We start from the raw sequence: 26,490 nt of genomic DNA, 5'->3' as shown, positions 1-26,490 counted from the left end.
TTCCGGGTTACGAAGGTTATTCCGGGTTACGAAGAAAATTTTTGGTGCTTTTCGGCGCGATTTCACACGAAATCGCGGCTTTCGCTATTAAAGCCTATGGGCTTTTCGGCTAGCGAAAGTTTCCGGGTTACGAAAGCGGCGGCGGAACGAATTAATTTCGTAACCCGGGGTACCACTGTACAATCCATTTGGCCATGGAAACCCATTGTGTGTCCTTGGGCAAGTCACACACTCTCAGCCTCAGACCCCCTCTGAACAAATCTTGCTAAGGGACACGTATCGCAAGGTTGCCACATGTTGCAAGTGACTTGACAACAACTGGAAATCCCTTTTGCTGTGTGCCACTCTCAAAGTATCTGCTATCATCCCATAAAAAGAGGAGCCCGGTGCAAGGATAGCAAGACGTTTTGGTGCATCAGACTGTTTCCCCAAGAGGCATCATTCCAACATGTACCATGCGCAACTAGAGATGTGGAGACATTGCCAAAAGGAAAAAAATATTTATTTGCTGATTCCCTTGAAAGTATTTTTTCTCTTTCTTGTCTTAAAAAAGTAGGGAGGAGGGGACTGCATAAATACACAACAGTCTGGTGGTTCAAAAGGATGCTATAAACGGTTACGTGTTTTTCAAAAATACATAAAAATACAACAGGCGCACTCCGGTCCACACACTCTTAGTAAATATTACCAATTCCATAACAAATTCAACACTCCTTCAACAATAATGCTCTAAATGAGCCTTCCTCCCCAAATCTGGTGCCCATTAGATGGCTTCAGCCTACAGCTCCCAACACCCCAGCTAAGGTCCATACAGGCTGGGGATGATGGGAACTATATTCCAACTTCCAAAAAGTGCCAGTTCAGGGAAAGGGGCTCTGAGCTATCTTTCTTTCCGTCTGGTGAGAGGTGACTTTGGTCCGGTTGTACGCAATGTTTCAAAGCTGGCCATTGCTGAACGTTTGGGCTTCTGGAATGGCTTGAGGCCTCCTGGTCTTAAGGTCTCCCCTATTTCTGGAAAATGAACTGGTCGATGAACTCATTTTGGTCCGCTTCTATTTTGCACAACGTTTCGTACTCGACTCGGTACCTGGAGAGAGGGAAGGGGGAAAAGATGAATAAACAACGCTGAAACACACCTTTGGGTGGCAACAGGCACTCAGAGAAAAGCTGGGTTTCTTTCCAGCAAGGGGCCAAAGATCTATGGTCAATGTGTCTAGTCTGAAGCACAAATGGCACATTAAATCATCCCCAGAATCTCCATCTAGTCTCCAGACAGGTAAGATTTTGGGAGGAATCGTTCAGAAAAGTCACTTTTTAGCCTTCCCAAGTTGCATATTCAATATGACTCTATTATTTAGGAACATGTAATGGAGCCAATATGGTTTGAGTGCTGGGCTATGACTGGAGACTGGGGTTCGGTCGCCAGCTCTGCCACGAAATCTCTTGAGTGACTTTGGGCAAGAAGTCACACTCTCTCAGCCTCAGGGGAAGGCAGTGGCAAACCTCTGAATAAATCTTGCCAAGAAACACTCACGATAGGTCTGTTTTGGGTCGCCATAGGTCAGAGACGACTCGAAGGCACACAATACACACACACAGACAAATAGACTACAGGTTGAGTCTCCCTTATCCAAAATGCTTGGGACCAGAAGTGTTTGGGATTTCAGATTTTTCTCCGATTTGGGAACATTTTCATATACTTAATGAGACTCAAGTCTAAACATGAAATTCATTTATGTTCCATATATACTTTATGGACATAGCCCGAAGGTAATTTTTGGATTCAAGAATTCCGGGTAAGGAACGCTTTGTACTAAACCTAAGAGGCTTTGACCCACACAAAAGGGTGAGATCACCATAAAAAATGTCGCCACAAGGTTCTGCGATGGGTAGAAAATCTTGCCGCACCTTTCAAGCTGCGTGGTCTTCTCGGATATTAAAGCCTGGAGCTGCTGCTGCTGAGCTTCCCTTTGCTTTGCTATCGACTTCAGCAGGTTGCGAGCACCGATGGCCTGGAGAAAGCGGAGAAAAGGGTAGAATTCAAAGATATAGCTGTGTCAGTCTGTAGAACGGGTCGGCAACCCCCGGCCCATGGGCCGGATGCGACAGGACAGGTTCCAGCCCGGTCTTGCTGCCAAGGCCGCTGCCGCCTCCTCCACCTCCTCCTGGGCCACACGAAGGGGCCCGCGGAAGCGGCCTGCCGCCTCCGCGGGCTCCCCCAGGGCCCTTGTGGCCCCAGGTCTCTCCCTCCGGAGGGAGGCCTGGGGCCACACGGGCTGAGAAGGGGCCCGCGGAAGTGGCCTGCCACCTCCTGGGATCCTCCACGGCCCTTGGAGCCCTTTTGGCCGAAGGGAAGGGCCTGGGACGGGTGCCCAAGCCCTTCCCTTCGGCCGAAAGGGCCCCTTGGAGCCCGTTCGGCCGAAGGGAAGGGCCTGGGACGGGTGCCCAAAGCCCTTCCCTTCGGCCGAAAGGGCCCCTTGGAGCCCGTTCAGCTGAAGGGAAGAGCCTAAGGGAAGGGCCTGGGACGGGTGCCCAAGCCCTTCCCTTCGGCCGAAAGGGCCCCTTGGAGCCCGTTCGGCCGAAGGGAAGAGCCTAAGGGAAGGGCCTGGGACGGGTGCCCAAAGCCCTTCCCTTCGGCCGAAAGGGCCCCTTGGAGCGCGTTCGGCCAAAGGGAAGAGCCTGGGACGGGTGCCCAAGCCCTTCCCTTCGGCCAAAAGGGCCCCTTGGAGCCCGTTCGGCCGAAGGAAGGGACCAAGGAGGTGAGGGTGGGCACACGCCTCCTCCTCCCCTGCAGGGCTTCGGTGGAAGCTCCGCCTCGGCATGTGGCCCCGCCCCCGGAGGGTGGAAGCTCCACCCCCCAGTTGTCTGAGGGACAGCAACCTGGCCCCCGGCTCAAAAAGGTTGCCTACCCCTGCTGTAGAATCAGTAGCTGGAGAGACCTTTGAAACTCACTGAAAAAGAAATTGGCAGCATGAGCTTTCGTAGGCTTCAGTCTACTTTCTCAGATGCATAGAGAAAGGAACGCTTGGTTTCGGACATCTCTTTCTTTCTTTCGTTGCAAATCAACCCTTTGCACAAGCGGGCTGAATCCAAGCTTGAAAAAGCCAGCCTTTGGAAGAGACCCCCAAGGGTCATCCAGTCCAACCCCATTCTGCCATGCAGGAACTCCCAACCAAAGCACCCTCAAGAGATGGCTGGAACAGGAGCATCTCCTCCTTTGGAGGTCTTTAAGCAGAGGCTGGATGGCCATCTGTCAATGGGGATGCTTTGACTGAGAGTTCCTGCATGGCAGAATGGGGTTGGACTGGATGGCCCTTCTTGGGGTCTCTTCCAACTCTTATGGCTCTATGGCTGTGGTTTTATTGTGGTTTTAATTTAGATATGCAGTTTAATAACTTTTTAAGCGGGGGGGGGGAATATATTGTTTTTATGCTGTATGTTATTTTAATGTTGTAAACCGCCCGGATTGGTTCGCCACAGGACGGTATATAAATACAATTGATGATGATGATGATGATCCCCACTGCAACAGTTTTGTTTCACCCTGTATTCAGAGGGTTGCAAAGAGGATGGCATGTGTCTGCTGTCTGGTAGTGGCAACTCACCTTAATTTTCTCATTTTCAGTCGCTTTTGCTAGTTGATCCACGAGTTCAATGAGGCTGCCCACTATTTTTTTAAATTCCCCGATTTCTGTCGACGAGAAACAAAACAATAACAAAATACGTCCAAGACAGTGAAGAAAGCGGGCGGCAGGGTGCCATTGGAAGGCAAGCGGCACTTTTCCTGGCACTGCCGCTACATTTCTTTAACCATTTCCCCATAAAGAATAAGCACTTCCTTCATGGTCTGGAAGACCAATAGCTCCCAATGTTGGGTCTCCAGAGCTGCTAGAATAAAACTCCTGAACTATCTGACCGTGGATAATGGAGCTTCCAGGGCTTGGTCCATCCATCTTAGATCTTCTACCCATTGCACCCTGTATTGGCTAAAGATAACCCTCGGGCTTCTTCTTCTTAACCTATCTATTAAAATTGGCCGTCCACATTTGCGGCATTGATTTCCTAACGTTTAGCTGCAATCTCTTATCATTTGAACCTACTGCTTCATGTCCAAGTAGAATCATAGAATCGTAGAGTTGGAAGAGACCTTAAGAAGGGCCATCCGGTCCAAGCCCATTCTGCCCAAGGGCCATCCGGTCCAAGCCCATTCTGCCCAAGGGCCATCCGGTCCAAGCCCATTCCGCCCAAGGGCCATCCGGTCCAAGCCCATTCCGCCCAAGGGCCATCCGGTCCAAGCCCATTCCGCCCAAGGGCCATCCGGTCCAAGCCCATTCTGCCCAAGGGCCATGCGGTCCAAGCCCATTCTGCCCAAGGGCCATCCGGTCCAAGCCCATTCTGCCCAAGGGCCATCCGGTCCAAGCCCATTCCGCCCAAGGGCCATCCGGTCCAAGCCCATTCCGCCCAAGGGCCATCCGGTCCAAGCCCATTCCGCCCAAGGGCCATCCGGTCCAAGCCCATTCCGCCCAAGGGCCATCCGGTCCAAGCCCATTCTGCCCAAGGGCCATCCGGTCCAAGCCCATTCTGCCCAAGGGCCATCCGGTCCAACCCCATTCTGCCCAAGGGCCATGCAGTCTAACCCCATTCCGCCCAAGGGCCATCCGGTCCAAGCCCATTCCGCCCAAGGGCCATCCGGTCCAAGCCCATTCCGCCCAAGGGCCATCCGGTCCAAGCCCATTCCGCCCAAGGGCCATCCGGTCCAAGCCCATTCCGCCCAAGGGCCATCCGGTCCAAGCCCATTCTGCCCAAGGGCCATCCGGTCCAAGCCCATTCTGCCCAAGGGCCATCCGGTCCAAGCCCATTCTGCCCAAGGGCCATCCGGTCCAACCCCATTCTGCCATGCAGGAAATCCAAATCAAAGCATCCCTGACAGATGGCCATCCAGCCTCTGTTTAAAGACCTCCAAGGAAGGAGACTCAAGGGAATGGGGTTGGACTGGATGGCCCTTGGGGTCTCTTCCAACTCTACGATTCAATGAATTCCCATTCATTTCCCGGCTAGATGAGCCCAGGGTTTGGGGTCTCTTTGGACTACAACTCCCAGATTTCCTCCACGAACCAATGCCGGCTGGGAGATTCGGACAACGGCCCCCAAACAGTGGTCTTTAAGGGATTTTGGACTTCAAGTCCCACAATCCCAGGCTGTTGTCCAACGTGGCCAAGGCTTCTGCGAGCTGATGTCCAGAAAATCTCTTTAAGGGTACCGTTTGGGAGTTGTAGTCCCTAAGGTTAACTTTCCATGGGTCCAAAACAGAAACCATCTCATTCAAGACCGCTTTAACTGCCCCGGTTCAATGCTAGGGAATTCTGGGAAGTGTAGTGTTTGGGAGTATCATAGAGAACCGTAGAGTTGGAAGAGACCGCAAGGGCCATCCGGTCCAACCCCATTCTGCCATGCAGGAACTCTCCATCAAAGCATCTGGGGTTTTGCAGTTCCCAGGATTTTCTAGCCGCTGAAGCGGTTTCGAACTGGACGGTTTCGGCAGTGCGTTTTGGACCAATGTAATATGTCCGACTGTCCGCCGAAGGTGCGAGAGACGCAGACTTGGGTGCGAGAGACGCAGACTTGGGTGCGAGAGGTGCAGACTTGGGTCCTGCGAAGGGCACTTACTGTCTACAAATACTTTGCATTCCTCTTTCAGCTCCACCGTTTGCTGGGACACTTCGGGGTCCAAAACCCGCAGCTTGTTCAGCTCATCGAAGTGGAGTCCTGCTTCCCCCAAGATGTCTTTGGCCATTACGGCTTCTTCTCCGTCTCCTGTACCAAAAAAGCAGGTATATTTTTTGGGACTTCGACTCCCAGAATCCCAGGCCATTGACTCCGATAGCTGAGGCTTCTGGGAGCTGGAGTCTGAAACACCCAGAGGCCCAGAGTTTGGGAATGACTATTATTATGAATGTATGTGTTTTATTTGTGTATTATTGGTTACCTGCCTCGATCCAATATTATTATTACTGTTCTAAAGCATCCCTTGAGCTACAACTCCCATCAGCCCCAGATACCAAGAGCCCACTGTACTACAACTCCCATCAGCAGCCCCAGGTCACACAGGGGACAATGGCAGCTGGAGGTTTAAAAACCCCCACATAGAAACACCTAGCAAGTTGACACTAAACCCCAAGGGTCCACTGTACTACACCCCCCATCAGCCCCAGACACCAAGGTACTGCAATCCCTGTCCTACTATCCCTCATAACCCCAGGCATCAAGGTCCCTCTGTCCTGCTACCGCCATCAGTCCCACACCAAGGACCACCAAACTACAAGTCCCAAGGGCCCACTGTCCTGCAACTCCCATCATCCCAGACCCCAAGTCCCACTATACAGCAACTCCCATCATCCCCAGACCCCAACGTCCCACTATACAGCAACTCCCATCATCCCCAGACCCCAACGTCCCACTATACAGCAACTCCCATCATCCCAGACCCCAACGTCCCACTATACAGCAACTCCCATCATCCCAGACCCCAAGTCCCACTATACAGCAACTCCCATCATCCCCAGACCCCAACGTCCCACTATACAGCAACTCCCATCATCCCCAGACCCCAACGTCCCACTATACAGCAACTCCCATCATCCCAGACCCCAACGTCCCACTATACAGCAACTCCCATCATCCCCAGACACCAAAGGCCCTCTGTCCTGCAACCCTCATCATCCCCTGACACCAAGGTCCCTCTGCATGACAACCCCATCATCCGCAGACACCAAGGTCCCTTTGTCCTACAACCCCCACCATCCCCAGACCCCGCCCTCTGTATTACAACCTCATTATCCCCAGAAACCAAGGTCCCACTGTACAGCAACCCCCATCATCCCCAGCCCACAGGGACCTAGAGATATGGCCTGTTCCTAGCCAGGGAGGCTCTCTATGAAGCCCCCAACCCAGCATCTCAAGACGGAGGGATGGGAGAGGGTCCTCCTTGCTCACCTGCGCCCAGGTGAGCCCCTCCAGCGCGGCCTCCGCTGCCACGGCGACAGCAGCACCAGCCGCCGCCTTGGCCCCGCCCACAGGGAACGCAACACTCGGAGGGACGCAGCGCCTTCTGGGAAATGTAGTCCTAAGGGTGGGGGAATGCTCCAAAGCTAAGATGGTGGTGTCTTTTGTTTTTTAATTAACTTGTATCAATGCGACTCTCAGCCTCGAGCCAATGTCACCCGGTGGGTTTCGAACCCTGTTCCCCGGGGTCCCAAGGCGAGCGCTCAAACCGCTAGGCCACGCTGGGTAGACCTTGAAACCCCCCTCGAAATAAAGCATATTATACTCAGGCAGCGCTCGATAACTCGGCGCTCGACACCTTCCGCCTGGCTGGAGAAGAGGAACGTCGAATATAGAAAGGGATCCTCGCCCGCCTCTGATTACGTTACAATGGGCGCCCGCGGGGTCGCTTTGCATGCCGGGATATGTAGTCAGAGGCCCCCTGACTAGAAAGGGCCGCTCAGGGCGCGGGGTCTGGAGCTCCGCCCTTCGGCTGGGCTGGGGAAGCTGAGGGCGCGCCCACTCGGTCGGGAGCCGGGTCAGTTGTTCGGTGAGTTCGCCGTCGACTGGGAAGTTTCGAGGCCCGAGGCCTAGTGGGCTAAGAGAGGCGCCACTCGAGTAAATAAACAAGTAGGGAGGGGGAAAAGCGAGGCGGGCGGGCCCCGGTGGAGGGGGGGTGAGTGAAAAGAGGGGGTTGGTTTTGTGTTTTGGAGGCAGAGAGCCCCTCAAGGGAATGGGGCGGGCGGGCGGATAAGGGGAATAATGACTTTTTGGGGGGAAAGAATTGAACCTCGAAAGGGAAAATGGAAAGTAAAGGAAGAAGAGGTATTATTGACACACACAGACACACCCCTACCTCTTTTTTCCTGTATTGGAGATTCCTAACAACTGGCACAGGTGGCTGTCCCACAGGTAGAGCTATAGTGGCAATGGGAAACATGCTGCACCTGTTGGATGCTGACTGCTGATGAAGCCCAGAAGAGAGCCAGGTGGAGGATGGAGATGCCACACTGCAGGAGTAAAGCGCTTTGACACCAGCTCTAACTGCTATGGAATCCTGGGATTGGTAGTTTGGGGAAGGTCCCGTGTTGTTAATAAAAAATAATAGGGTTGTGCCTTCAGGTTGTTTCCGACATATGGAGACCCTATCCTGGGGTTTTATTGGCAAGGTTTGTTCGGAAGGGGGTTGCCATTGCTGTCGGCGGAGGCTGAGAGAGTGTGACTCAGCCAAAGTCACCCCCAATGGGTTTCATAGCAGACCTGGGTCACCAGAGCCTTGGTCTCCAGAGTCCATCTTTGAATCATCTTTGAACCTTGGTCTCCAGTGTCCAACTTTGAACCTTTTCCCTTAGAGTCCTTATTGGAACCATCTTTGAGCCTTGGTCTCCAGGATTCATCTCTGAACCATCTTTGAACCTTGGTCTCCAGAGTCCATCTTTGAATCATCTTTGAACCTTGGTCTCCAGTGTCCAACTTTGAACCTTTTCCCTTAGAGTCCATATTGGAACCATCTTTGAGCCTTGGTCTCCAGGATTCATCTCTGAACCATCTTTGAACATTGGTCTCCAGAGTCCATCTTTAAACTATCTTTGAACTTTGGTCTCCAAAGCCCATCTTTGAACCTTGGTCTTCAGAGTTTACCATTAAACCATCTTTGAACCTTGGGCTCCAAAGTCTGTATTTGAACCGTCTTTGAACCTTGGTCTGCAGTTTGAACCATCTTTGAGCCTACAGTCTCCAGAGTTCATCTTTGAACCATCTTTTAGCCTTGGTCTCTAGAGTCCATATCTGAGCCATCTTTGAACCTGGGTCTCCAGTTTGAACCATCTTTGAACCTTGGTCTCCAGAGACGTAGTCCAAGATTCAAAACATTATACCACACTGGTTCTCTTGAGTTCCCATACCTTGGTTCAAATATTGATTGGAATGGAAACTGAAGTCAGGAAATCAGAAGGAGATTAGGAATGGCAGCGATGAAAGAAGTGGACAAGATCAAAAAATGTAAAGGCATAACTCTGAAGTGAGAATCATCTGAGCCATTGTATTTCCCAGCACCATGTACAGCGAAGAAAGCAGCTAGGAAGAAAATCAACTCATTTGAGATGTGATGCTGACGAAGTTGAAACAAAAAGACAAACAAATGGGTTCTAGAACAGATCAAGCCTGAACACTCTCTGGAAGCCAAGACGACTTAAGTGAGGCCGCTATACTTTGCCCATATCATGAGAAGGCATTAGAATAGGCAGTCATGTTAGGGAAGGTAGAAGGTAGTAGAAAGAGAGAAAGACCACATGCCAGATGGTTAGACTTAATCAGGGAGGTCACAGACCTGACTTTATAGGACTTAAGCAAAGCAATGGAAGACAGGGAGACTTGGAGATGTCTTATCCACAGGATCATCATGAGCCAAAGTCAACTCAAGGGCAGCTAACACCAACAAGGAGTTTGGTGAGATGTTTAGCCTTCCCTTTCAGAGAGCTCTGGTGCCCCACCAAACTACAAACCCCAGGATTTCATAGGATGGAGCCGTGGAAGTTAAAAGTGGCGTCAAAGTGCTTTATCCCTGCAGTGTGGCTGCAACCACACATAGAGGTGTGGTAGGCTACACCAGGTGAATTTTTGCTGGTTGCAGTAATGCGTAGGAAGGCTTGGTAAACAAAGGTGGTTAGGCGAGGAAGACCATTGGAGGTTGTTGATGTTGTTGTTGTCGTGTGCCGTCATGTCGTTTCCAACTTATGGCAACACTAAGGCAAACCAAGTCATAGAATCATAGAGTTACAAGAGACTACAAGGGCCATCCAGTCCAATCCCCTGCCATGCAGTAACTCACTGTCCTATCTGTGAAGCTTTGGAATATATGATACACTTCTGTTGACTTTCTGAAAACTGTTTAAAACTTTTTAAGTAAAGTAAATGGTGTGTATTTTTTCTTTGTTTTACAGAGGAGTGAGTATCTTACCACCAGCACTGCCTATCCTGCCTGACCAGTGTCTTTTATCTGCTGGACAGAAATATATCAGGTATGTTATATCTCAGCGCATAGCGATGGGGAAGTTGAATTTCTGCTGTGTGTTAAGACAAAACAGCTAAGGTGCAAAACGCACTGCAGAAATAATCCAGTTTGAGACCGCTTTAACTGCCCTGGCTCAGTGCTAGGGAATCCAGGGAATTGTAGTTTATTGTGGCACCAAAGCTCTCCGACAGAGAAGGCACAATGTCTCACAAAACAGTTCCCAGAGTTGCCTAGCACTGAGCCAGGGCAGTAAAAGCAGTCTCAGCCTGGATTATTTCTGCAGTGTGTTTTGGAGCTTAGTAGCTTTTCTGCTCCAGAAGGAAAATAGTAATTCCAAGCTGAGGAAGTGGTTGGAGAGGAGAAATTCACTTCTGGATTTGAGGACTATCTGAAGTAGAACAGGGCTGACTTATAACTGAATACCTGCAGGTGGATGGGGTGCAGCCACAGATGTTTTTCCACCTGAGATGAAGGATAAGATGCCTCTTTCCCTTGTATAGAATTGAATCAGGAAGGTTGCTGAATTTCATTCAGTGGTGGTGATAGGAACAAGCTCACTAGCAACAGAAAAGTTTTGGCTGAGCAAGATATGGCCCACACAGCCCTCTCCTCCAACAAAGGGGATTGCTTTTGCTGCTCCCACATTGGCCATTTGAGGCAGCTGCTTCACTGGAAACTACCCCTTATGAGGTAACTATCCCCTATTAGGTAACTGGATATATTTAGTCTAGGTAAGAGATTGTTAAGGCAGTGATATGACAGCCATGATTAAATATTTGAAAGGATGTCATATTGAGGATGGAGCAAGCTTGTTTTCTGCTGCTCCAGAGAATAGGACCCAGAGCAATGGATTCAAAGTACAGGAAAAGCAATTCCAGCTCAACATTAGGAAGAACGTCCTGATGGTAAGAGCTGTTCGGCAGTGGGATACATTGCCTTAGAGAGTGGTAGAGTCTCCTTCTTTGGAGGTTTTTAAACAGACGCTGGATGGCTGTCTTTCAGGAATGCTTTGGTGCATGGCAGAATGGGGTTCGATTGAATGGCCCTTGGGAAACTGTTCTGTCTTGGTGATTCTCTGATGCTCTCTAATGGTAGACAAGCATTGAATGTAGGAGAAGGAAAAGGTGTACTACCCCAGGAGCAGTTGAGACAACCATCTCTCTTGGGAGGAAGGAAACTGGACTGTGCATTTCAGGGTTATATACCACACATTATGTTGAACGTGTGTCGGAGTGACGTATCTGGATGCTGTGCTTACTGTCTGTGTGCTCATTGCTGCCTCACTCCCAAAGTACCCAAGGATTGCTTCACACATTACTTGAAACATACAAAACACATTTTTCAAATAACTCCATAACACCAAGCAATCATGCAGAGTAGATCTAAACTATAGCCTTTCGATATCGCTTTAACTTTCACGTCTCTGTCCAACCAAATCCTGGGATTTGTAGTGTGTGTGGTAGCTGTCCTTCTCTGCTGCAGAGCTGTAGTGCGGTGGTTTTCGATCTTTGGTCATCCAGATGTTTTAGACTCAACCAGTTTGGTCAGTTGAAATCTGAAACTTCCAGAGGACCAATAGCTTTGTGGCTCGGCAGGGATTTGAACATGGCTCTCTTGTGCCCTGGTACTATATTCAAACCACTAAACCCCATGGGGTTTTAAACAGCTTATCCAGGTGGCCTTAAGATTGCTTGCAGCTTCTCATTGCAAAGATACAACAGTATCTGTGTATGCTGCTTCAGGGCTAAGAATGTAGTAAGTTAAAAATAGACAACGGGTTCCCACGCTCGTCCCTCTCAGTATGGACCAGGTCCAGAATTAAACCAGTCTTCATTTTTCCCAGAGCCCTAGAACAGATTGTTCCTAGTGACATGTGTGGGGGAATCAGAGAATGAAGGCTTCTCCTTTGCAGGCAGTGGCCTTTCATGGGCCTGTTCCAGACAGCCAAAATAAAGCTGCTTCGAGTCACAGTGGAGGTATGGTGTTTCAATGATGCACCATCCTAAGAGTCCAGAAGCCACACCAAAGCCATGATCCAGTCTTGAGCGTGGCTTTGGTGCGACTTCTGGACTCTTAGGACGCATGCATCATTGAAACACCATACCTCTACTGTGACTCGAAGCAGCTTTATTTTGGCTGTCTGGAACAGGCCATGGTTTGTCTTGTGATGCCTCTCACAGAGCAGCTTTTTCTGTGGCTTGGGCCTCTATGCATATGCTGGGGAAGGAAAGATCCATTTAATCTGTGCCAGGACTGGCCTAAACCTAGACAGACCAGGATTAACAGTTGTTGTTTTGAGAATAAAAGGGGAGCAGATTACAACCAGTCCTCCTTTCTGTCCATGGATTCAAGCATCCACAGCTTGAAAATAGTCAGGAAATAGTATAAATTCCAAATAGCATACCTTGGTTTTCCATTTTAAATAAGGGACACCATTTTGCTCTGCCATTATATTTAATGGGACTTGAGCATCCACGGATTTTGTTATCCGCAGAGGATCCTGGGACCAAATCCGAGAAGATAACAAGGTCCCACTGTATTTCTGCAATGCATTTTGGACCACCATCAATTTTTTTCATTCTTTCTCCTGTATCATTTTTAATACCTTTGGCTGATGAAGAAGCCATGCATAGCGTGCATTTTGCAACATGTGTAATGTGCGTTTTGGTTGGTCCAAGGAAACTATCACTGTTTTGTGGATTTGGGATGATATTGTCCTTTTTTTATATATATAGCCAACACGGCTACTCCTAGATATGCTTCCAGGAGTAAAGAGTGTGGATGCTTCTGACAGAGCTGAGCCCAGAAGTATTTGGTGTTTCAAGCGGACAAGCAAAATGCTTCTATCCACCCCATCTTGAAAAACTGCTACCAGTCGGAGTAGTCAGCACTGAAATACATAGACCATGGTTTTATGACTCTTGGGCCTGTTACAGACTGCCAAAATAAAGCTGCTTCGGGTCTCTTTGGAGGTATGCTGCTTAAATGATGCATGCATCCTAGGAATCCGGAAGCTGCACCAAAGCTGCACTCCAGTGCTTAGGAATGGAGTGTGGCTTTGGCGCGAGCATCCTAAGAATCCGGAAGCTGCACCAAAGCTGCACTCCAGTGCTTAGGAATGGAGTGTGGTTTGGTGCGAGCATCCTAAGAATCCAGAAGCTGCACCAAAGCTGCACTCCAGTGCTTAGGAATGGAGTGTGGCTTTGGCGCGAGCATCCTAAGAATCCAGAAGCTGCACCAAAGCTGCACTCCAGTGCTTAGGAATGGAGTGTGGTTTGGTGCGACCTCCGGACTCTTAGGACCCATGCATCATTTAAATAGCATACCTCCAAAGAGACCCCAAGCAGCTTTATTTTGGCAGTCTGTAACAGGCCTTGGAGTCTCTCCCAACCCTAGGATTGGGATTTGTAGTTTGTTTTGCCACCAGAGCTCTTTGACAGAGAAGGCTAAATATCAACAACAAATCCCAGGATTTCATAGGATGGAACCATGGCAGTTGAAGTGGTCTTATGCTGTATTATTTCTGCAGTGTAGATACTGCCTATGGCTCAGTTGCACAACACTTGCTTTCCCAGCAGAAGGTGAACCGTCAGTCCCTGGAATTTCCTTTTACAAAGCATTAGGGATGAAGTAATGGTCCTTTTTCAGACTGTGATTTTGGAGACTTCATGCCAGTCAAAGTGGACCATACTGGGATAGGTGGAAAAACAATCCAACCTGGTAGAGTCTCATATTCCAGCTGTTTCTTGGCCACGTAGTTGCAGCAGTCCATATCAAGGGAGGGCAACTTCTTTCAGCCAAGGGACATTTAAGAGAACTTTTTCAGAATAGTATCGTCGTAATGCACAGGCCCAATGACAAAAAGGTGGGGACCCAAATCCCAGCTTATTTTAAGCTTGAAACTCTCACTGCCAATATATGAGACTTTCGGAACGGAAGGGAAATGGACTCGTAAAAAAGTTGGGCAGTCACTCAAAAAGATGGTAGAATTAAAATATACAGCCATGTTAGTCTGTAGAATCGGTATGCAGAGAGATCTTGTAGCACCTTTGAAACTCACCGAAAGAAAGAAATTGACAGTATGAGTTTTTATAGACTGAAGTAGACTGAAGTCTACGAAAGCTCATGCTGCCAATCTTTTTCTTTCATTGAGTCTCAATGGTGCTATAAGATCTCTCAAAAAGGTGGTATCATTCAGAAAGGGACTTGACCATCTGGGGAGGCTTAGAGGGCCAAATGCAGACTCTGGGCGGCTTGGATTTGGACCCCTTATTTCCAGCTTTAATACTGTTGCAGTGTCTGGACTCGGTTGCTATCAGCGGTTCAGCCAAGTTGTATTCTTGCTCAAGGTCTTGCACAGCTTGGTCCTCTCTTCGTTCCCATGAACTCTGGTATTTCCACAGCCGCTCTTGTCAGCCTTGCAGATGGCGCACGCCCTTTCCGAATACCAGTGGCATTGCCTGGCGAGGGAGATCAACGCAAGCGCTGTTGGAAGCTGAAGCTTGTTAAGCCTTTGGGTATTTCCAGTGCATGTTTAAACAAACAACACACAAAAGCAACAAATGCCAGAGCTGAGCCTCCGGTGGAAGGGAAACGGAGGAAGTGTTCCTATTGTATGGGACAGGCTGAGTCAGACTCATCACAATATCCGGCAGCGCTGTGATGCAGTGGGCTGAATGATGGACTTTGCTCTCATTTGGAGGGCAGTTTTAGTAGCTGGAGGGCCACCCTGAAGAATTGCAACTGGGAAAACGCAGGTATCGCCTTTTTCTTCTTTGCTTCCTATCCAGTCCCCACCCCAATGCCTTTCGCCTTTTACATGTTCAGTCAGAGTCGGGGTGTTTAATAAGTCAGCTCAATAGCATCCTTTTGGATTGAATAAAAACAATCCAGTAAGCTAACCAGGCAGATTCGTCCCCTGTCCCAGCAGTAGGACACTTTTATGAATCCTACTTTGGCTTTACCGGTTTGTAAACCTTTGACTTTACAGGTCGTTCTAGGCTCATCTACCATGAATGAGGGATAATTCTTCAGCTTCCCTCTCCCTGTCTAAGGGATACCAATTTACTTTGGCAAGGACTCTCTGAAATGGTTTTGCCTGTTCATAGGCAAACCTATAGGACAGTGTATGTGATGGATCTCTTCTCTGAGAGGTCAGGCTTGTATTCTTCCTCTTCACAAACCAAACAGCCATGCAGGCATACCTCAGTTAACAAAACCTCTAGTGAAGAAGGTTCTTTTAATAAAGTTTTTGTGCCTCCCCAACCCATACCTTTTCCTCCTTTTACTTTTTAAGCAATATCAGCATTGGCAGGAAGGTGAAGGAGGAATGGAGAAACAGACTTTATTTCAGGTTGCAGTGGCATGCCTGCAGTAAGCAATGCAATGAAGCTTGATCTGGGAAAGAATGGGATTCTGTTCTAGACAGTCCTACTATATGCCTATATGACAGGCAAGGTAAACAGTAGCTGACTCTAGATTTGGCCACCAAATGGCTGTCAGCAACTCATCTGAGCCATATAGCCAATGCTGGCATATAGCAGAGTATAACTGGCAAATTCAGAAATGTGGTTCACAGCCCTCAGTAGAGATAACAGCAACTGCATGTCTTCCAGGAACTGAAGAATGCAGGAACCTCCGGGGACTCTCAGCAACCGATGCCAGGCTTCAGCTGATTAACAACCAGACTAGCCAAGTCTCCCGAAGTGCTATCCTTATTTACAGAGTGCTATCCAAATCACCAACGCTATAATACAGATCAGACGAATACCAACTCCTACCACAACCCACAAGCAATTCCTGGAAGCCCTTGAGTTTATATAGCCTTCAGACCATGCGGTCTCCCAAACTCAGTCACTTGCTGTCCCACACTCTAAAGTGTCCTCCTGTGCAATCCAGACACATATTTTGTCATCCAGGTTTAGTGCACGCAGGCACCAGAGTGTCCTTGAGCCTATGAGCATCAGCTGTGTATGATCAGCCTTGTCCTTCCCAGTGCTGGATGCTCATGGTCAGACCCACACACATCTAAGCATTTCCCAGTGTGCTGACTTTAACCCTTTGACAATGGCAATGATAACAAAAGAGGGGGCATTCAAAGAAAAATCTCATTTTGGAAGAAGCTTCCAAGGCATTTCTAGAAGGCTCAGAATGTTTCTGCTTGCTTATGTGAGGCTTACCCGGTCTGGTTGTTTCATTTCACATGTGCATATGTTCGATAAAAAGTTTGCTGTTGAACTACTCTTCTTTTATTTCTGCATCTGATACCAATTTCTGAAAGAATACCCAGGAACACATCTATTTCTTAAACCAGGGTTTGCCTGTATCTTTCTGTAGTCCTTTGCTTAGGCTCAACATGAAATCTTCAGTGATGCTGCATGAGTGATGAATGAATCCTGGTCGGAGTTGCAGTCGGAATCCAGGGAAACCCTGGCCTGTTACAGACTGCCAAAATAAAGCTGCTTGGGGTCTCTTTAGAGGTATGCTGTTTAAATGATGCATGCCTCCTCAGAATCCGGAAGCTGCACCAAAGCTGCACTCCAGTGCTTAGGAATGGAGTGTGGCTTTGGCACGACCTCCGGACTCTTACGACCCATGCATCATTTAAATAGCATACCTCCAAAGAGACCCGAAGCAGCTTTATTTTGGCAGTCTGTAACAGGTCCCTGTTTTCTTTTATGATCTGGATTTTTTTCAGTAAAACAAGCAGATAGTTCTAATGGCTGTTGAGGGGGGAAAAAGTTTAGCCAAATATGACCTGCAAGTTTGCAGAGAGGCTGAGCAAGAGTTGCAAGCTTAAAAAAAGAGAGAAGGCGGGTTTCCTAAAACATAAGCCCTAGCCAGTGATGAAGAATTATGGGAATTGTGGTCCACACTTGCCCACCGTATCATGCAACCTCTCCAAAACCCTACTAAGGGGATCTAGTTTGCAACCTAGGAGTGGGAAACATGTGGCTCCCCAGAAAATATTGGACTGCAACATTCATAATCTAATCCATAGCTGTGCTGATAGGAGTAGGAGTCAACGTATGTGTATGTAGTTGTTTCTGACTTATGGTGACCCTAAGGCAAACCTATTGCAGGGTTTTCTTGGCATGTTTCTTCAGAAAGGGTTTGCCATTGCCATCCTCTGTGACTTGCGCGAGATCTCCCAGTGGGTTTCTATGGCCGAGTGGGGATTCAAACACTGGTCTCCCAATGTCCTAGTCCAGCACTCAAACCGCTACACCACACTGCCTCTCAGGCGTCAACATAGGAAGGACCTAACCCTAGTCTGTCTTCATCAGTCAGGAGGTTTTGGAGATTTGGGCATCCCCATTTTCCCCTCACTTGCCCTAAAGATCAGATGATGACCATGACCTCAGCTGCGGAGATGATGCATATCTAAATTATCAGAATTATTTTGCTCTTATTGTCACTATGAAAGGGAATTTATAGTTCTTCCAACTGATCTTGTTTCTAACCTCTATTTCTCTTCTTTGCCTTTTTATTTTTCAGCTCAAGGTCCAGCAAAGATCCTTTCAGCCCCTCAAACTGGTGGCCCCGCATCCTCCCAGCCACCCACCACGGCGGAGTCTGTCAAGCCCACCCTCTGTAGAGTCATCATCTACTTGCAGAAGGAGATGTCCGGGGACACTTGCCTGACAGCCCTCTGCCCCACATCAGGAGCCAAGCCCAAGGGCTGCGGCTTCAAAGCAGGTGCCCCCGGCAACAAGTATGTGCGGCTCAATGTCGGCGGCTCCCTGTACTATACCACGGTGCAGGTGCTGACACGACACGACACCATGCTGAAGGCCATGTTCAGCGGCAGGATGGAGGTCCTCTCAGACAAGGATGGTAGGTCCCCATTCTGATGTCTTACAAGGATGGTGGGTCCCCATTCTGATGTCTTACAAGGATGGTGGGTCCCCATTCTGATGTCTTACAAGGATGGTGGGTCCCCATTCTGATGTCTTACAACAATGGTGGGTCCCCATTCTGACATCTGATGCTGAAAGCAGAAGGGTTGCATGCTTCATCCTCAGCTGGAGGGAAGGCTGTTGTTCATACTCCATTTCACGCCTCCTCTTGAGAGAGATCAAACAGGAGCATGTTCCGTAGATTGTAGGACCCATGTTCTAGCCATGTTGGGGGCCACAGCACCTCCTGAAAGTGGGGGAAGGCAGAGGTCAATCTTAAAGTTTCCTTTAGAAAAGTGCGGGGCTTCTTAGTTGAAACAAAGTGCCTAGGGACAGCAAGCAATGGCATCCTCTGGGATAACTCATGCAATGTGTTAGATGCGTGTGAGACACCAAACTTTGTGCCACCTTTTCTCTCTTTCTCTCAGGCTGGATCCTCATCGACCGCTGTGGGAAACACTTTGGGTCTATTTTAAATTATCTCCGGGACAACACAGTTGCCCTGCCAAAGAACCGACAGGAGATCAAAGAGCTGATGGCTGAAGCCAAGTACTACCTCATCCAGGGTTTGGTTGAGCTCTGCCACGCAGCCCTTCAGGTAAGGGGCCAGAGCTCCCAAATTCCCCATCATGCTTGGAAGCTGTTGGGAAGGGAGAGCTGTTGATCAGGGTGCAAGAAGCTTCAAAATAAAACATACAGGTTGAGTCTCCCTTATCCAAAATGCTTGTGACTAGAAGTCTTTTGGATTTGTCTCCCCCTTCCCAGATTTTGGAATATTTGCATATAGAGTAATAAAATATCTTGGAGATGGTACCCATGTCTACACATGAAATTCATTTGCGTTTTGTATACCCTTTATACACATTGTCTGAAGGTAATTATATACAGAATATTTTAAACATTTTGTGCATGAAACTAATTTTGTGTGCGCTGAAGCATCAGAAAGCAAAGTTGTTACTGTCTGTGCCAACCATGGGGACAATTCTGGAATATTTTGGATTCTGGAATTCCAGATAAAGGAGACTGTAATTGTTTGAAATGTGTGGCTCTCTCTAAAGGGTTCCAGCCAAGATTTTTTAAAGTGATTGAGATCCTTTTTTGCAGAGCAGAGGGTGGTGATGGGCCTTTTTTGTATTGGGGGGGACAGACAGAGATACAACAGGAGCCTGGGGTGCCCTTTGCCCGCCTGATCCTCACCCTATTCTTCTGAGCTACTTCCCAAAGAGCAAGGATGATAAATCTCTTTCAATCCAAGAGCCAGGTTCCATTTCAGAAAAGTTCTAGGGAGGTATATTCCAGCATTTGGCAAATAGCTAGGACTAAAAATATTAGCATGTTGTAGCTTAAAGATCTTACTGTCAGTAACTAAAGCCTGTTCCAGACTGCCAAAATAAAGCTGCTTCAGGTCTCTTTGGAGGTATGCTGTTTAAATGATGCATGCATCCTAAGAATCTGGAAGCTGCACCAAAGCTGCACTCCAGTGCTTAGGAATGGAGTGTGGCTTTGGCGCGACCTCCGGACTCTTAGGATGCATGCATCATTTAAACAGCATACCTCCAAAGAGACCTGAAGCAGCTTTATTTTGGCAGTACCTCCAAAGAGACCCGAAGCAGCTTTATTTTGTTCCTCTGTAACAAGCCAAAGTATGTAAAATTTCAGCTTTCTTCTCTCCTATGATAAGTCTCTCAAGGTGTTAAATTATTTTGCTTTAGTCTTTGTATTGATAACCTTTTCCTATTTAGTATGCAAACATGTAGCATGTTTGAGACTAACTGCAAGAAAGAAGCTGATAGCATGAGCTTTTGTAAACTGAGGAAGTAGATTCAAGTGTACAAAATCTTATGCTACCAGCGTCTTTCTTTCCAGACTAACATGGCTATGTCTTTGAATTCTGCCAGTAACTAAGGATATATCCACAGCGCAGAAATAAAGCAGTGTAACACCATTTTAACTGCCAGGGCTCCATCCTGTGGAATCCTAGGACTTGTAGTTTGATGGGATGTCCCTTTGTTGCTGTGTTTCTTTTGCACAGGACAAGAAAGAATCCTACAAGCCTGTCTGCAACATCCCTGTCATCACGTCCCCCAAAGAAGAGGAGAGACTCATAGAATCTGCCATGAAGGTGCGTGAGTCCCTAAATCATCATCTTGAACTCGAATGTCAGCTTAAGTGTTTTTCACTAATGACTGGGAACTTAAAAAACGAGAGATAGGAAGGGCTGCCCTCTTTCAAGGATGGGCCTTTCTCTGTGTTGCCACCATCTTCCCATAGGTAAAGCTTCTGGGCTACATTCCTGTATTAAGAATCCAAGTCCCATTTGGCAAGTACCAGCGCACACTGCTAGAGATCTTAGCATCTGTTGTTCACTTCTATGTCTGTTTCTTTTTCTTCTTCCCCTTCTTGACCCCCCTTTTTACCTACTACTGGCCAGTCAGGGGAGAGTCAGATACTCTCGCTAGAGGCTTTTGCTGATGACTTGGAGAGTTGCTTTCAAATTAGACCAAGGGCCACAGATCGTCCACCCCTCTTCTATAGGAACCTGTTTCTTGGAAGCCATCTGCAATAAGCCTCTTGTTGTTGTCAACCCAATAAATTATTAACATACCACCATCGAAGACCGGCTGTCACCCACGTGAGTTAAAGCCTGGCTCTTTCCAGTTGGTCCAGGCAGACTTTTCCCAGCATTCTGTGGGCTGTTGCCAAGATGATAGCATGGCTTGTCAGATGTCTGTTGGAAGGGGCTGGAGGCTTTGTCAGGCTCGTGGGAGCCATCCCAAGCAGATACTTGTCCCTGTTGTACCCTCAGAAAGCACGGTCTGTATGCCAAGTAGCATGTAAATGATAAGTATATAATCTAGAAGAGTGAAATAGCAAAGCTTTCCTGTTTATATGTCCCCTTTAGTACTTTTGCTGCACAGAGAGAATTGGCATGCTCAGCTAAATCCTTCTCCCAGCTACATTAATTTTTGTATATGTAGGAAATGGATGAGAGTGTGCAACTGAATGCACAATTCCCTTCTTTTTCTCCCCTTTCCTTGCCATCCCTGAATAGTACAGTCTGGGAAAAGTTTTACCAAGTGGTTGTGCTGAATGTATCCGGCCCTAAGAAAAGTATTACTGCCTTGGTGATTCTACAATATCAGGACCTGTGGCCTTCCAGATGTTCTTGCCTTCTAGCCCCAATCACCCACAAATCATTGGCCATGATGGCTGATGTGCAGCAGGTTTCCCAGGACTGGCATTTGCAGTGGCCAACCATATTTCTCTAGGAAACTAGGAAGTTATGACAACAGTTAGCATTTGGTCTTTTTGCAGAAGTACATACATTGCTGTAGAATTAAAGGCAGACCTGCTAGTTCCTAAGGTACTTGCCAAGTTCCGCAGCCATTTTAGGGGCCACCACCATTAAGGTCTGCCCTCCCCATTCCCCTCCTATATCATCCTGCTGGATTTGGAGTGACCATTTAAACTTCCCACAAATATCTTGTATCATTATCTGGCAACCCAGGCGCTGTGAGAAATTGCAGTGGTGCTTCCAGTCTCCCTTCTGAGTGCTTCCACAGTGTACGGGTTAAGCTTCATAGAATCATAGAATCGTAGAGTTGGAAGAGACCACTAGGGCCATCCAGTCCAACCCCCTGCCATGCAGGAAATCCAAATCAAAGCATCCCTGACAGATGGCCATCCAGCCTCTGTTTAAAGACCTCTAAGGAAGGAGACTCTATCACCTTCCGAGGAAGTGCATTCCACTGTCGAACAGCCCTTACTGTCAGGAAGTTCCTCCTAATGTTCAGGTGGAATCTCTTTTCCTGTAGCTTGCATCCATTGTTCCGGGTCCTGTTCTCTGGAGCAGCAGAAAACAAGCTTGCTCCCTCCTCAATATGACATCCTTTCAAATATTTAAACAGGGCTATCCTATCACCTCTTAACCTTCTTTTCTCCAGGCTAAACATCCCCAGCTCCCTAAGTCGTTCCTCATTGAGCATGGTTTCCAGACCCTTCACCATTTTTGTCGCCCTCCTTTGGACACGCTCCAGTTTCTCAATGTCCTTTTTGAATTGTGGTGCCCAGAACTGGACACAGTATTCTAGGTGGGGCCTGACCAAAGCAGAATACAGTGGCACTATTACTTCTCTTGATCTAGACACTATCGAGATCATTAACTTAAAAGCAGAGCTTGGAAGGGTTTTTGTTTTAGACTACAACTCCCAGAATCTCCCAGTCAGCATGCCTAGATTTTTCATATCACACTTTTCCCTTGAAGTGACATGTCCCTTTTCTTCCCTCTTCCCAGCCTGTGGTGAAGCTGCTTTACAACAGGAGTAACAACAAATATTCATACACAAGGTAAATTTCTCTGCATTCCACATTGAGACTAAGCTTAAGGACACAAGAAGAGCCCTGCTGGATAATTCAAAAAGGATTCTCTAATCCATCATTCTGTCCCTGCAGCACCTCTGGGAAGCCACTAGCATCCTTCCACTGGTACTGCAAGGCAATGTGTTTGGCATTCTTGGTGCCAAGCAACCCACTTTGGGGGCCAGTGATAGAGCATATATAGAAGGTTCCAGATTAAAAAGAAACAATTTTGGGGACTGGAAAGCACCCACAAGTCTATATAAAGTCCCACCTGTTGGGAATGTTTTGATGATGTATACCTGCATGGCAGAATGGAGTTGGAGTGGATGGCCCTTGCAGCCTCTTCCAGCTCTATGATTTTGTGATTCTAAACTCATATACAGAAAATTAAAATAGGCCAAGTGGACACTTGCATTCCCCAATTTCATGTTGACTTTTCTTCCTCCCTGTTGTTTCAGCAACTCCGATGACAACTTACTGAAGAATATAGAACTGTTTGATAAGCTTTCCCTCCGCTTCAATGGGAGAGTCCTCTTCATCAAAGATGTGATTGGGGATGAGATCTGCTGCTGGTCCTTCTACGGTCAGGGACGCAAGCTGGCTGAAGTCTGCTGCACCTCCATAGTTTATGCTACAGAGAAAAAGCAAACCAAGGTATGAAGACTTTGGCCTACCGTTCAGCACAGACATTCCTTTATGCATGGCTTGTTTCTCCCAGGCAAATTTTCAGCACTCGTGGTTGATTATTTAACAGGGGCTCCATTACTAGGGGAAGCAGGTTAAGTGGAGTTTGTCAAATTGGTGTTGACAACAATGAAACAGAGGCACTTGTGGAAAAAGAGGAAAGCACATGACTCAGTCAGCTGTATCCTGGTTGATCAAACATTGGGTTCTACCAGCATATTTAGAGTCAAGTGATGGAAATTAGAATCATAGAGTTGGAAGAGACCCCAAGGGCCATCCAGTCTAACCCCTTGCCATGCAGGAAATTAAATCAAAGCATCCCTGACAGATGGCCATCCAGCCTCTCCTTAAAGACCTCCAAGGAGAGAGATGCCACTACACTCTGAGGAAGGAATGTGTTCCACTGTGGGACAGCCCCTACTGTCAGGAAGTTCCTCCTAATGTTGTGGAGGAATCTCTTCCTCCAGTTTACATCCATTGTTCCAGGTCCAGTTCTCTGGAGCAGCAGAAAACAAGCTTGCTCCTTCCTCAATGTGACATCCCTCCAAATACTCCAAATCCAGGCTAAACATACCCAGTTCCCTAAGTCGTTCCTCATAGGGCATGGTTAGGTGGGAAGCATCTTTTTGTCTATGCATATGATTTCTCTTTGCATAACTCCTGCTGCTTATGGGGTAGACGCAAAGAGCTAAAGGCAGAAGCTGTGAGCCCCTGAAACTCTGCTCAGCCCAATCCCTGACTGCCTGGTTTAGTGGGGGGAAAGGATGGGAAGCAGGAACAGATCTCACAAATGCTAATGTTTGGTTTATTAGAATAATGACTCATCCATGTTAATCATTGCAGATATTATAACATTAATGTGTTACGTTAATCATTAGCAGCACATGTTAGAGACGTGTCACCTTTAGGTATTGGTGGGGGCTTTAAGAAAAAATGGAATGAGTAAAAATAGTCAACTGTGCCCCAAAGCTACAAATTAAAATAACATGAAGCATGGAAGCATTACTCAGACCACATTGTTGATGATAAAAGGAGTAAAATAATATAGTTGTATTTTATTGCTTAACAAAAACTATAAGGAATTATGGGCAGCAATTTGATTTTGAATCCCAAGGTCTGGCCAGGAGATGCTAAATAAACCAGCTAAGTCTTTGGCAGCTGGTCTCTACTGCAGGAAGATTTGAACATTGGACCATGACTGGAGACCAGGGTTCAGTTCCTAGCTCAGCTAGGAAACCCACTAGGTGACTTTGGGCAAGTCACATACTCTCAGCCTCAGGGGAAGGCAATGGCAAGCCTCCTCTGAACAAATCTTGCCAAAAAAGACCATGATAGGGTCGCCATAAGTCAGGAATGACTTGAAGGCACACAGCAACAACAGAGAGAGCAATAGGCCTGCAGAAGAGTCTTTGGAGAGCATCTGCTTCTCTTGACGTATGTGTGCACGCCTGCTTTTGTCTCCTCTGTCTCCCAGGTGGAATTCCCCGAGGCCCGCATCTATGAGGAAACGCTGAACGTTTTGCTGTATGAGACCCCCAGAGTACCCGACAACTCCCTTTTGGAAGCGACAAGCCGGAACCGAAGCCAGGCTTCCCGGAGTGAAGACGAGGACGGCAGCTTCGAGTTGCGCGACCGGGTCCGACGCATCCACGTGAAGCGATACAGCACTTACGATGACCGCCAGATGGGCCACTAGGGACCGCAAGGCGCGGCTTTGCAAGGTCCTTCTGTTGGGGAGTTTTTCTGTCTTCGAAGCACAGGCCTGTGCTGTTCCTGGGTTGGCCTTTCTCTCTCACAGATTGGAAGTGGGCTCATAGGCCGACTTGGCTTTAGTTTCAGCAAGACTCCCACTTCATGTCGTAGGAGGCCTGCAGTGCCCAGCGCCAGCTGGTATAAACCATTTTTAGTTTTAGGCACTATTTTTTTCTTTTTCAAAGAAGTGCATCTTTTCTAGAAGCTGACACCTTATTCTACCTTAAGAAAGAGGCCATTAATTCCTTTTCCAGATTCAAGATTGGTGCTTGCAGAGGAACTTTCTCAAGCAGAGTGCCTCCAACTCTGCTTGGAGAACTCTTTTTCATTTTTAAAATCCAGATGCTGAGGACAATGAATGTATTCTGAAACACTACAGCTTCGTAGCCGTGCGTCTCCTTTTGTTACGAAACTCTCCTCGCGTGGCGACTTCTTTTCTTTGTTTCTCTCCGATGGATGCGATGCTGCATTTGGTGCAGCCTGAAGCTGGGAGAAGTTGGAATGTCCTTTGGTGCAATATTTGCAGCTTGGTGCCAGAGCACTGAAAAACTCCATGGGAATCTCTGCCAACATTTGTATCTGATGGGAAATTGGAACTGAAGGGGATGGTGGCATGACACAGAATGCCTTCTCTGGATCCTTTCACCCAATCGCTTGTAGATTTGATGGTTTGTGTATTGTGAATGGGGATGGTTTTCACATGGTCAACTTGCATCATGGAATCTTGGGCCTTTTGTTTTTGACCACATTTGCTAAAGGCAAGAAGAGAAAAGGCACTAAGAAGGGCAAAATCCTCTCAGGCCTATGGACAGGAGCGGCAGTGAGGTGGGAGTGGGAAGCAGGTCAACTGGTGAAGCCTGGAATGTACTGGAATAACCCAGAATAATGTACTTCTGATAAATGATTTTTGTCAGCTGAGAAGTTTGTGTGTGGATCTCTGTGAAGCGGATCCCCTTGGGTGAAGTGCGTCCTACACGTTTCTCAATGTCTTCCACTGTCAGGAAGTTCCTCCTAATGTTGAGGTGGAATCTCTTTTACTGTAGATTGAATCCATTGCTCCAAGTCTTATTCTCTGGAGCAGCAGAAAACAAGCTTGTTCCATCCTCAATATGGCACCCCTTCAAATACTTGCAGCCATGCATTAAGGTATAGTCAAAGCATTCCCAACAGATGGTCATCCAGCCTCGGTTTAAAAACCTCCAAGGAAAGAGATTCTCTCACTGTTGAAAAGCTCTAACCATCAGGAGATTCTTCCTAATGTTGAGGTGGAATCTCTTTTGCTGTAGTTTGAATCCATTGCTCCATGTCCTGATCTCTGGAGCAGCAGAAAACAACTTGCTCCCGCCTCAATAGGACATCCCTTCATATATTTAAACAGGGATATCCTATCACCCCTTAGCCATCTCTTCTCCAGGCTAAACATACCCAGCTCCCTAAGTCTCTCCTCATAGGGCTTCATGGTTTCCAAACCCATCACCATTTATTCACCCTCTTCTGGACACATGGCTCCAGCTACTCAACATCCTTTTTGAATTGTGGTGCCCAGAACTGAACACAGTATTCCAGGTGGGGCCTGACCAAAGCAGAATAGAGTTTCACTATTACAAAGCAGAATTGAGTGGCACTATGACTTCCTTTGATCTATACTTGTATTGATGCAGCCTAGAATCGCATTGGCCTTTTTAGCTGCCGCATCACACTGTTGACTCATCTTCAACCTGTTGTCTACTTGAACTCCTAGAT

General features: G+C 47.7%; 2 protein-coding genes across 7 annotated transcripts; one reads left to right on the top strand and one right to left on the bottom strand.

The window, feature by feature from the left end:
• Positions 1–484: 484 nt before the first annotated feature.
• IFT20 (intraflagellar transport 20) lies at positions 485–7,235 on the bottom strand. The gene is made up of 5 exons (XM_089494043.1): positions 6,994–7,235; positions 5,668–5,814; positions 3,606–3,691; positions 1,909–2,012; positions 485–1,087 (listed from the first exon to the last, which is right to left on the bottom strand). The coding sequence occupies exons 2-5, from the start codon at positions 5,792–5,794 to the stop codon at positions 1,006–1,008; spliced, it is 399 nt and encodes a 132-aa protein (XP_089350169.1). The 5' UTR covers positions 5,795–5,814; positions 6,994–7,235; the 3' UTR covers positions 485–1,005.
• LOC149286408 (BTB/POZ domain-containing adapter for CUL3-mediated RhoA degradation protein 2-like) lies at positions 5,744–25,668 on the top strand. Of its 6 annotated transcripts, none has more exons than XM_089494040.1 (8): positions 5,744–5,831; positions 9,984–10,061; positions 17,552–17,890; positions 18,381–18,550; positions 19,985–20,074; positions 22,247–22,299; positions 22,770–22,965; positions 24,470–25,668. In XM_089494040.1, the coding sequence occupies exons 3-8, from the start codon at positions 17,677–17,679 to the stop codon at positions 24,689–24,691; spliced, it is 945 nt and encodes a 314-aa protein (XP_089350166.1). In that variant the 5' UTR covers positions 5,744–5,831; positions 9,984–10,061; positions 17,552–17,676; the 3' UTR covers positions 24,692–25,668. The 6 variants fall into 6 exon arrangements, with proteins under 6 accessions (XP_089350166.1, XP_089350165.1, XP_089350163.1 ...); XM_089494039.1 differs by lacking the exon at positions 5,744–5,831 and adding an exon at positions 7,492–7,591; XM_089494037.1 differs by lacking the exon at positions 5,744–5,831 and adding an exon at positions 7,580–7,659.
• The last annotated feature ends 822 nt before the right edge of the window (positions 25,669–26,490 follow it).

Source organism: Sceloporus occidentalis, unplaced genomic scaffold (assembly GCF_023333645.1).
Source record: "Sceloporus occidentalis isolate IW3139 unplaced genomic scaffold, rSceOcc1.0.p SCAF_69, whole genome shotgun sequence".
Lineage (NCBI taxonomy): Eukaryota > Metazoa > Chordata > Lepidosauria > Squamata > Phrynosomatidae > Sceloporus > Sceloporus occidentalis.
The sequence above is the reverse complement of the archived record's forward strand: the minus strand, read 5'-3'. Positions and strand labels throughout refer to the sequence as shown.

What these genes read in the sequence shown, in the direction of transcription:
- IFT20 (XM_089494043.1), bottom strand. Translation starts at nt 5,794, where the DNA reads ATGGCCAAAGACATCTTGGGGGAAGCAGGACTCCACTTCGATGAGCTG. An exon ending in CTGAAAATGAGAAAATTAAG is followed by an intron (nt 2,013 to 3,605) that starts GTGAGTTGCCAC and finishes CGCTTTCTCCAG; the next exon opens with GCCATCGGTGCTCGCAACCT. An exon ending in AAGACCACGCAGCTTGAAAG is followed by an intron (nt 1,088 to 1,908) that starts GTGCGGCAAGAT and finishes CCCTCTCTCCAG; the next exon opens with GTACCGAGTCGAGTACGAAA.
- LOC149286408 (XM_089494040.1), top strand. Translation starts at nt 17,677, where the DNA reads ATGTCCGGGGACACTTGCCTGACAGCCCTCTGCCCCACATCAGGAGCC. An exon ending in AACAAATATTCATACACAAG is followed by an intron (nt 22,300 to 22,769) that starts GTAAATTTCTCT and finishes CTGTTGTTTCAG; the next exon opens with CAACTCCGATGACAACTTAC. An exon ending in CAGAGAAAAAGCAAACCAAG is followed by an intron (nt 22,966 to 24,469) that starts GTATGAAGACTT and finishes TCTGTCTCCCAG; the next exon opens with GTGGAATTCCCCGAGGCCCG.